Raw genomic sequence first — 11,481 nt, forward strand, 5'->3', positions numbered from 1 at the left:
TTCAGAGCGTATATAAAACTATCAAAACTTCAGCAGCACACGAATGAGCAGAACAATCTGAAATAAATCATTATGCTACATGTTTGGTCATCCCTGAAAGTGTAACCAGATTCATTCATCTGATCATCTCCAAGGCAGTAGAAGGAACATAGTTGCAAAATAGGAAAGTCATTGAAGATAGAGATACACTCCATTCCAAAAATAACTACCAATAAAGAACCTACAGCATCTTAGTTCAGTAGAAAATATGAGACCAGTATACAGCCCTACATCCAGCCTCATATTGCCATAAGATCACCATAATTCCGCATCAGGACAATTGATCCTGCAAAGAGCCCAACAGCACGCAGCAATTTCTGCAAAGAAAGAAAAAACAGATTCCATTTATAAACAATGTATTACCAAATAAATAGATTATGCATTGAACATACCACTTGACAATATACAAAATAATGTATGATCATGAAATGATACTAAACTGCAAATAAAACAAAAACCATGGCAGTTTTTGTTTGCAGGGATATGGGAGTGGGATTCATGCCATCTATTCCCACATTTGGGAAATGACAATGGTGAATTCATTCCCTTTCACTCGGTAAACTGAATCCTTCAAAAAAGGCAAAACCATTCTCGTAAAGGGTTAAGGAAATGCAATTCCTATTCCCACTAGAAACAAAAAATAATAATCTCTCCTGCTCTGAACTTTCTCTATATTTTAATCTCTCTCATACCACCATGACCACCCTCTGTTGGCCTTTAACCCCCTGCCACCATTCCTCCACTACCACCAAAAGCTCCCACTAGCACTAACCTTTGCTTCACCATCTCTCCATCACCACAACCTCTATTCCCTTTGTCTCTCTCATTTCCCTAAATCAATTGCATCGCCCTTCCAGTTCCATCACCAGTGGCCAGTGGGATACCAAATCATCAGATTTCCATTCATAAACCACTCATCCCCCATTCCTTAGAACCACCAATCCAGTCTAGGTCTAACCAAATGGAGGATTGGCAATCAATCTTTTTGAACAAGGATGGCACCTCCTCGTTCCAAATTCTTGTTCCCATCAACCAAACAGAGTAACAGTTAAACTATATTCTAATGGGGTAAACATGTCATCTAAAGCATTATTACGCAATAGGCACTATGGACCAAGTTTTCGGTTTCAACTGGTTCTCTGAAAACCAATGGCTGAAGAATGAGAATTATAGAAGTATTAGCGTCTGTGAAATTTCTATTACACTATACCAACATAGAAGCAAATTACTAACTCCATTCTCACTGCCATTTATCAATCATCCCTGCCTCTCAGGCGTCTTCTCAATTTTAACAAGCAAGGATATTACTTATCAGTTGCATTACTTATGATCCCTACTACTATAAAAAGCCATGATGAAACCAAACCCTTTATGCTTCATTTCCAACACCTGAAATAACGCACAGATTCTTAAGTAGGGAAAAAGCAAATACGACCAGGTTGGCGACAAGGCACCAGTAAACCAAACAAAGTTCTCGACACTTCACAGAATAATGTCCAGGAACCAGCTGAACAAGTGAACTAGTTTAAAATATATAATGAAAAGGATCCAAGGTTTTGCTGCAAGATTCTGTTCTCTTTAAAAATGCACTAAAGAAACAATGATGCCTTTATCTTAGAAAACAATCATTTCTCAGATCAATAAAGGAGAAGCTTCCCACCAACTACACCATACACCATGCAACTACTCTTTGATGGTTGCAATCCCTTAACTGTCATTATCCCAACACACCATGGAGACTTGTCCTGAACATGAACTCAGTGACTAGTGGACAAGTCATAAATTTCTATCTCTTCTTACTTCTTTACTTTTTGACTCTCTGAATATATACCATTGTAACAAAGGATGAAAAACACAGGTGAAAGAATTAGGTCTAAAGAGAAGTAAACAACAGCATCAACCAGAAGTTCATAGTCAGATTGCTCTTGCAAGACAAAACTTCATCGCTGCTTTATATAGCTCTGACACAGAAATGCTATATGAACGTGACCAACCATTCTGTAGACTCCGTTTTGACAGGGAAAAGTTCCAGAACATGTTTCCTAGTTTTCCTACAAAGTTTCTTTGGTCCTGAATAAAAACCAGCTTCATAGAAGTTAATTTTTATATTCAATAAGCTCCCTGACAAAAATAATTTTTTCAAGTCTTAATAGAAATTTATCCAAGAAAACTTTTCCTTCAAAACTAATGGAACCTTAGATCCTAAAGAAAAACTATAGAATGCATGAAAAAATCGAAATAAATCAATTGCTTTGAATTTCTTGAAGCTGGCGCAGTATAACAACTCTTTGCCAACAAATTCTTAGTTAAAAAACCAACGTTACGCTATCAAAGCATAACATTACCTACTTTGATCTAACAAAGTGAGACACTCTTATTTTTGTATAAAAAAAAAAAAAAAAAAATCTGTCTTTCACAGCAACCAATCAAAGAATAAATCCCTCGTCTCAAAAAAATAAACGAAAATACAAGACCATCAATAAACATGAAGAGAGAAGATCCAAAAAACACTTCGATCATCAGCAACAGAACACAGAATCTTATCACATACTAAGTAAATAATTAATCAAAAGAATTCCAAATTCAAAATTAAATTAGAGAGAAGGGGATACCATGTTGAGGGCCCACTTCTCCTCGTCATAATACTGAGATTGCGCGAAAGCTTTCAGCTTCTCAACCGAAACCACAGAGTCAGCCATTGATTTAGGGCTAGGGTTTTTGGGTTTTGCGTCAGAGACGAGAGAAAGGGTTTTGACGCGAGAGAGAGAGAAGTGAGTGGAATTTGTTTGAAGAGTGCTTGTAGAGAGAAATTACCGATGGTAACCTTTCTTTGACATTTATTATCCAAGTTTGGTCGAGGGTTATTATGTCAATCCGATATAACAAAATAGTACCGTACAAAATTCCCCCTTTTTTATTTATTTATTTTTTTATATATTCTCAGGAGGGATCCTCTCATGGTTGCAACAAAGAATAATTGGGAGTTCCAAAAATCCTACCAAAAAGAAGCTGGAATGGTAAATTTATAGATGGAGAGGAGGAAGCTTCACTAGGTACACTCAATTTTCCTCTTACCTACACTATGTCGTTTTACCTTTCCTTCTTTCTTCACTTCCTGACTTAAGCATCAGAGGCAGTTCTACCTGTACCTCTGATGAATCTCTCTGACCCCTTTGTCTTTCTCGCAGGCTAGCTTCTTCCTCCAAGTGCTTGGTGTGCAGTCATTGTAACAATAGGTAAAAATGTATAAATACATCCTCAAGGGCTCCATCATACAAACACGAAAGGCGTAGTTTCAAAATTCAAATTGAACTACCAATGGTACACGGACAAAATTTAAAGCGACACCCAGGGCCAGTTCGATTCCCAAAGGGTGAATCACCTTCTACTCTGTCTGAACGACCAGCCTATAAGACGTTTTGTTTACAAAATAATAAATACCGAGACATGAAATACAGATCTTTAATTTCCTTGCTCGATAGTTAGAATTCTCATAGACCGACTTGTATACCAACCTGCTCATGGAAATTGGGGGTTTGCTAGTGTACCCAGTTATCGAGGGCCCATAAGGCTCCTCCACCGAAGGTTCATCAGGCCCAACAACTGCGCGGCCAACAACAACCAAGCCAAGGTTACCAAGGAGCCCAAGCTCCTTGGATATTCAATGATAAGATCATGGCACAAAAATACTTGAAGGATTGGGATTACCATGCTGGGTGGCAAACACTTCAATGAAATTCTTTGGAGTCTTTCCTGATCTAAGAGAATAAAATAGCACCATTTCTTGCCCTCAGTTTGCGTGTCAAGAGCCTCCATCTCATAAGTCGACACCCTCCTGGCTATTTAACCAGCAACCTTCGCTATGTTGCCTGAAAAAAGCCTTGTCTGCCAAGTAGTCTCCTACAACTCAAGCTGGCCTAGCCATGACAGGCTAGCGAAGGGCCCATCTCCCTAGCTCAAAACATATCCTGCCTTAGGTATGGGGAACATTTGGACCATGGTAAGATATGTTATACCCAATCAACCTCTCTCACCATGTCAAGTAATTGCTGGCGAATTTCTCTAACCCTTTTGTGTTTCAGCTTGGCGTGCAATCATTGTATCAACAATTAGTAAGAAACAGAGAAAGCTAAGGAGTAAGGTTCTTTATATTGTCAAGTCAAACAAATAGTCAGATAGAAAATATGGGAATGCTTTTTCCAATGATTGAAAGGTGGCCTATTTTGGCACATTGCGAGCGTAGAAGATAACACTTTTGTGAACTTTTCTTGCCTTCTAGGTTGAAGAGACATAAATGAAACTCCCTTTAAGCAATGAGCAAAATTAACTATATATTACAAACTCCATTTATGAAAAATTGAAATCCTAAGAAGCCCTAAATACTATTTTAAGGAAGAAGGGATTAACAAAAAAATGAACGAAAAAAAAATGAACACAAAGATAGGTTATGATCACTAATCACTTGTGTGCTTGGTTTTAGTGTACTTTCAATTAAGACTTAGAGGTGTTCAGATGTTAGTTTATGATTGGCTGCATTCTGTTGGACAAAATCACTTATATGTAATGTTGCTTTTTAATCAGAGATGTTGTTTATATTCAAAATCTACATGTTGGTTATGTCCTTCAAGAAGATTCTGTGCGGATTTCAAGACAGTGAAGTCAGATCCCTTGCATTCGTCCGGACGTCCCTGTTAACAGTCTAAACTCTCATCAGTCAAGCAACATACATCTGGACGACGTGGTTTTTCGTCCGAACTCCCATCAGTGTCCAAAAGCTTCGAATTGTTCAAGGTTGCATACGTTCGGACGTCCCAACAACACGTCTGGACGTCATTCAATGTTCGACAAGTAAAAGGATTTCCTTCACAGACACAGATATGGGAAGACAACTACAATCGTCCGAACGCTATCCTTAATAAGGCAAGACGTGGAGCAGATTTGCAACCATCCGAGCGTCAGGTTTACACCGTCTGGAAGCCAGTCCTTATTATGGAAATTGCGTACAGCAAAAGTGCAACTGTCCGGAAGTTAGGGCAACACCATTCGAACGCGACCCTATTCAGGAAAGAATATCAAAGTTTTGGAAAGCCGGTTGCACAGTTGGCCGTCTGAACACTCTCAGCTACCATCCAGACGCCGCCTAGAGAAAATCGATTCAAACTCAATTAGGTCTTCTGTAGCCTATAAATATAGGCCTTTAGGCATGTAATTTGTAAGAATTCGGTATTGAATTCCTTAGAGCTTAGAGAATATAATTTAGGAGTTACTGTGCTGGCCAGTTTGCTCTCAAGCCGTTGCCGAAGTGCTGTTACTATGCCCATGTTGAATTCTATCTTAGGGAAGAGCCATAAGGTAAATAATTCCATTGAAGAATCATTCAAGTAGGTGACTCTTGCTTTGTCTTCTGAATAGTGGATATCCTGGGTTTGGCTGTCCTGGAGTAGTTTTTCTTTTAATTGAGTTTTCACTTTGTTAACAAAATATTTGTGTCATTTAAATTCCACATTTACAATATTTTGTTACACGTTGCACACGCACACGGTTAAATTAGAAGTCACTTTATTTTTCATGTATAATAAAAAATTTTGATAATTAATTGCTTACATTTGTTTTGAATTGATGAAAGTTGCAATTGCTATAAAAATAGAATATAGTAGATAAATATTTCATTATTCAAAAAAGAAAGAAAAGGGGTTCATATATCCACAACATATGTTGTTAAGCTGAAATTTGATTAATTTATTATTTATTGAGTGACTTGTACACAATTTTGATTGCTAGCATCCAACTGGTTGACAAAAAAAAAAAAAAATTTAAGGCAAACTTAACTATAATGGTAAAAATAAAATAAAATAAAATAAAATCACTTTTCAAAGGTAATACATACATTACCAATTTTCCTTCTTTTTTCTCTTTATAGGAAACTATATATATATATATATATATATATATAGTGTTAGAACAGATTCCGGTTTGGTGACATGTCAAGTTGTAATCTGCCTCGGCCTTCACAAATCTGCAAAAAAAAAACTGCGTTCAGGGGAGCCTGACAACCCTACTCCGATGCTTAAATCAGAAAATCGCTTGATAGTGAGAGCAATTAGCAATTAGGTCATACCTGTGCATTAATGGGGAATTTATAGGCAAAGTGGTGAGGGTAGTGCCTCTTTTCATTGGGCCACTTGTAGTTGAATTCAAATACCTCGCATGTGGTAGAGTTCGACTCGGACTTGAAGTCTTGCTCAGGGAGTTTTCTTCCCATATACTTCGCTCTTTCGACGCATGTATATCTTCCGCATATCTCGACATTTTGGTGTTTTGGCATAACTGCCCTACTTCGGATGTGTTGGGCTTGGATTTGGCCCAACTCAGCAGGTTGACATTTTGGACTGCTGGGCCTAGACATTGACTGGCCCAGTTCATTTGATTCATATCTTCCACATTGCTGGGCTTGGGAAATCTTGGTCTCAGCCCATTAGCTGTAGGTCAGGATATTTCCCAACAATGAGGATTATCAATTTGCTAAAGACAAGCAACTAAGTTGGAGTGGTGCTGCTTCCATTCTATTATTGACTATTATTAATATATTAAAGACAAGTAATTATGTTGGTATGTTTGATGTGTGCATTATGGTCCATGTTGCTCTCATGCATGCGTATTTAGTAGACATGCTTGGTTGCTCATTGCTAAAGCAATAATTCAACCTTTTTGAAAAATAATAAGACTCCTAATTTATCGTGTATGTGTAATCAATATGTGATAAAATATCTAAATGCGGAATTTAAAGAAGATAGATATTTTATTAACAAAGTGAAAACTCAATTAAGAGAAAAACCACTCAAAGGCAGCTAAACCTAGGAATTCTACTATTCAGAAGACAGCTAATAACAAAGCAGTAACACTCACATATCCCGATGCAGCGATCGTACCTTGTACTCTGATGTGTACTTATACACGAACGCTTCCCAACCATGTTTCCTACCTGAAGGGGTCTTCAATGGATTCCTTTAGCTTAGGGCTTCTCCCTAAGCTAGACTTCACACGAACAAGAACCACACACCGGGCAACTCTTAGAGAGCTATCAGATTTACACAATTTCTACGTAAACACCTTCTCTAAGCTCTAGAGAATTCAATACCGAATTCTGTAAATAATGCATGCCTAAAGACCTCTATTTATAGGCTAAGAAAACCTAAATCGAGTCTGATTCTGATTTCTCTAGGCGGCGTCCGAATGGAGGCAAATAGCGTCCGGACAGTGAACTATGCAACCTCATTTCCATAACGCGCTTCACACGTTTCCATATTAAAGCCGTGTCAGGACGGTGTTGCCCTAGCATTCGGACGGTTGCAAGCTGTCTTTCCGGATCCGTGTCTGTAAAGGAAATCTGGATTCTTCTCGAAAACTGAAGGGCGTCCAGACGTGTTGCCTTGACGTCTGAACGGATACACGTTGAGCTGTCAGAATCTTCTAGACACATGAGGGCGTCCAAACACTTCACTGGCCCGTCCGAACTGAAACAAAGGATTCGACTTTTGCTGACTTGTCAACTTCGTAGAATCATCCTGCAACTCTGAAATTGCCTTCTTGAAGCTTGTGACACTGAAACTTGTCATAATAAGGCTATTTCCATATTAGAGAAATAAACTCTGAATATTGGAAGACTTCTGAAATAATACGGTATCCCTATTAAGACAGCATCATGACATGATAGTGATTTTGTCAACAAAATGAAGTCAATAAAACTAACAAACTCCCCATTTGGCCATTCTGGGATAAAAATCACTTGACCGGTTTAAAAAATACAATCCTGGTCCAAAAATAAGAATACTCCCCCTTTTTGTCTCAAAAAGACTAGGGGTAAACAGAGTATAGAAAAATCATAGTTATAAAAATACTCCCCCTTGTTGTCTCAAAAGGACAATGGTAAACAGAGTATATAAAATCTACAGTTATAAAATTACAAATATCCAAAAACATGAATAAAAGTAAAATGTCTCAAATAAGAGCCAAGAAAACAACACTCAATCCTTATCATCATTATGAGGATGATGGTGCTTGAGGCACTCCTTGATGCCAATCTAGCACTGCTCAACTCTGACCCTGATAGTGTTGATCTCTCGCTGAAGAGAACACAAAACATCCATCATCTGAGTAAAGCTAGCATTAAGAGATGGAGGAGGTGGAGCTGTCTAAGAGGAGGAGGCAGCTGCATGCTGATCACCCTATACTGGAGGAGGCTGAAGTGCTTCGCCTTAACCCTCAAATCGAAGTTGAGCATTAGACTTTATGAGAGTCTGACTACCAAGAGCATCTTGAACTCTCACCTTGGGCTCAATCTCAACAATATATATCATAGAACAAAAACAGATCTTCGTGACAAGGCACACAAAAGGCAGACCTGTAGAGTGCTCGTCTCTCATCTTGAGCATGATCTGCAGAATGTGCTTGCAGAAACAAAAAGGCATTCTCTGAATCCATCTATCAAAATATTCAGTAATGAGGGATTATGGAAGATAAGGTTTTGGATCTCGCCACGAAGGTCAAGAACATTTTGTTGGACTTTTCTCATTTCCTTAGGACTAATTCTTTGGATCTGGTAGATCTCAGTGGGAGATCAGGCCTGACTAATGATCTTTGTCGCTAGCTGATCATTAGGAGAAGCAATGGATTGTAGCAAAATCTCATTGTAAATTAAATGATACTCGAAGTCTTTCGTGGATTTTTCATAGAGATTTACGTGTTTTTTAATGAAAGATCAAGTTAGATTATATAATAGTATATGAATATGAATAAGGTAACTAGTGGGATAGTGATAGAATTATCTTTTTTGGAGAAGATGTTTCTGCTCTAGGAAGTTGGGAACAACTTCTTCGTCAAAGCAAATATTTTTATCAGAATGAGAAGTGGCGGAGTTAGACAGACATAAATCCCAGGGATGTTATAGATGAGAATATTGCATTAGATTCTGATGGCACGGAACGTTTGGAATATTGTACATACTGTAATGAATGGGGACATGATACATTCACATGCGAATTTACAAAAGACGAATGGAGACCTACATTTACTAACAATGATTATGATCTGTATGATGGTTATTACAATAATGATTAGGTTTAGTAGTACTTGATGAAAGTGGAAAAATATGAAGCAGAAGCATGAAGGAATATGATGAAGTGAAGCAAGCGCATGATGTAGTGGAGCATGAGCTTAGAAGAGCATGTGTATAAAAGGGCATGATGGGAGAAAGTGGAAGACTATGGCAAAATGCACTGGTGAAATATGGCAAGGAATCTGATGATTTATGCATAAAATGCAATGTGGAAAACATACAAAAGACATGGTGACATGAAGGACACAAATGAAGTGGAATATTATGGAAGCACCATCAGATTGAATTATATGCCACCTCTACCGACACAGAAGACAAAATAATAAACTGACAAAATTTATCAGTATTCAAGAACTATTGTTGCAGTCTTAGATCAGTCAGAAAATCATGCCAAAATTAATTATTCAAAGTCTTGCGAAATCTTTACTATTGTTCATGAATCATTGATATTTGTAATTTTCCTCTTCTTTTAGCCTATGTATGGTCAGTATGATGTATGAGGAGGGCAGAGCGATTTTAGAGCAAACTTGAGAGTGAAACACTTCTAGCTTTTTTACTTGCCTTGTAAAATCTCTACAATTTCCTTTTGTTGTAATCTTCAGTTTTCTTGCATCCAATCCTTTGAATCTTGTAATTATTTCCGTTTTGCTTCAAAAAATTCAAGTAAAAATGTTTATCTATTCATCTTGATTTCCACTATATGATTCTCCTTTATTATATGTTGAATTATATGATTTAACTTCAATTTTATTATTTTCTTTTATGCACTACATTCTCGTAAGGATAAGGTCGATTACCGCCTGATTGCCTTATCCCCTCATTACATTTGCATTGCATTATTTTACATTTCTTCATTATTTCTCTGTCATTCTCTTTATTATCACATGAGTTGGTTTATAGGCTAGTGGAACAAGATTAAATATAGAGTATAAAATATTTAATGCCCATATTTATAATGATGGAGTATGTTTTAAAACTATATTTATTTTAGTAAAAAATATTAACTCTAAGATAATATTAGGAAATCCATTTTTAGCACTACTTGATCCTTTTATAAAAACAGAAGAAGGTATTAGCACCAAAATTACGAGACAGAAAATTTTATTCAAATTTATTTTACCATTAATGACTAAAGATATTATCATGTTAAAAAATATTTCAATATTCCAATAAATTAATGTCATTTCCAAACAAATAAGAAATAGAAAAAATCATGTTGTCAAATTACCTCATGAATCAAATTTTAATGAAAAAATAATACCGATAAAAGCCAGGCCTATTCAAATAAATCTAGAATTATTACAAAAAGAATTATTAAGAAATAGTAAATCCCCTTGGAGTTGTTCAGTATTTTATGTCCAGAAAAGTGTTGAATTAGAAAGAGGAACCCCAAGATTAGTCCTAAATTATAAACCTTTGAATAGGCTTGGCAATTCCGGTTTACGGGTGGGGTTTGTGTCAACCCGACCGACCCGATTATACAATCGGGTTCAACATGAACTCGACCCGATTATTAATCGGGTTGAGTTCTTAAACCCGAACACGACCCTATTCTCAAACGAGTTACCCGAACACAACCCGGGTAACTCGTGAAGAACAATAACTGAAGAATGCAAGAAGCGTGGCCCAATGGCCGAGCCCACTGCCAGCCCAGCACTCAGTGATTACAATACTGCACATCGAGTCATCGTCCTCGTTGCGCTTTTCCTCATGGGCTTCCTCTACATCTGCTCGTGTTGATTTTGTGCAAACTCTGCCACCGAGTCACTGCCTCTTTCTCCTCGAACTCCCTGAGAGCATGAGACAAATCGCGCAATCGATCTAGTACTGGCAGAGCTCGAATCATTAGCAAGTCCACTCCTTTGCACAGGTTCGACCTGGTTGGAAGATCCGACAATAGAGAAGAGTCAGAAGACGTTCAATCTGGATGAGGGGTCCGGAAGATCGATGGTCGAAGACCATGACTCATGTATAGAGGTGAATCAGGAGTCAGGAGGCGTGGCTGCGTGAAATGAAACAGTGAAAGAAAGGGAAAGCTGAAAAAGAAAAGGGATACGGGTGCGGGTTGTTATGCTACTGGGCTAGGGTTTTTTTTTGTTTTTTGTTTTAAATAATTAACGGGTTATAATCGGGTTGACCCGATTATGATCCGAACTCAATTACCTCAAATTCAAACCCTGAATTTTCGTGTTGTGTTTGTGCCGGGTTCACGGGTCGTGTCAAAAATTGCTAACCATACCTCTGAATGAGGCATTAAAATGAATTAGATACCCAATCCTTAATAAAAAAGATTTACTTTCAAGAATATATGATACTACAATATTTTC

The 11,481-nt window shown here is 37.6% G+C and overlaps 1 protein-coding gene across 1 annotated transcript; it reads right to left on the reverse strand.

Annotated features, from left to right (window-relative positions):
- Positions 1–44: 44 nt before the first annotated feature.
- LOC133875545 (mitochondrial import receptor subunit TOM5 homolog) lies at positions 45–2,842 on the reverse strand. Its single transcript, XM_062313713.1, has 2 exons — positions 2,652–2,842; positions 45–356 (listed from the first exon to the last, which is right to left on the reverse strand). Exons 1-2 carry the CDS (start codon positions 2,736–2,738, stop codon positions 279–281), a joined length of 165 nt encoding a protein of 54 aa, XP_062169697.1. The 5' UTR covers positions 2,739–2,842; the 3' UTR covers positions 45–278.
- Positions 2,843–11,481: the final 8,639 nt, after the last annotated feature.

The sequence above is a fragment of the Alnus glutinosa genome, chromosome 8, assembly GCF_958979055.1.
Source record: "Alnus glutinosa chromosome 8, dhAlnGlut1.1, whole genome shotgun sequence".
NCBI classification, from domain to species: Eukaryota; Viridiplantae; Streptophyta; class Magnoliopsida; order Fagales; family Betulaceae; genus Alnus; species Alnus glutinosa.

Bases quoted from the DNA above. Each gene is read 5' to 3' on its own strand.
- LOC133875545 (XM_062313713.1), bottom strand. From the start codon at position 2,738: ATGGCTGACTCTGTGGTTTCGGTTGAGAAGCTGAAAGCTTTCGCGCAA. The intron at 357-2,651 runs GTATCCCCTTCT...CTTTCTTTGCAG, and splicing joins AGAAGTGGGCCCTCAACATG to AAATTGCTGCGTGCTGTTGG.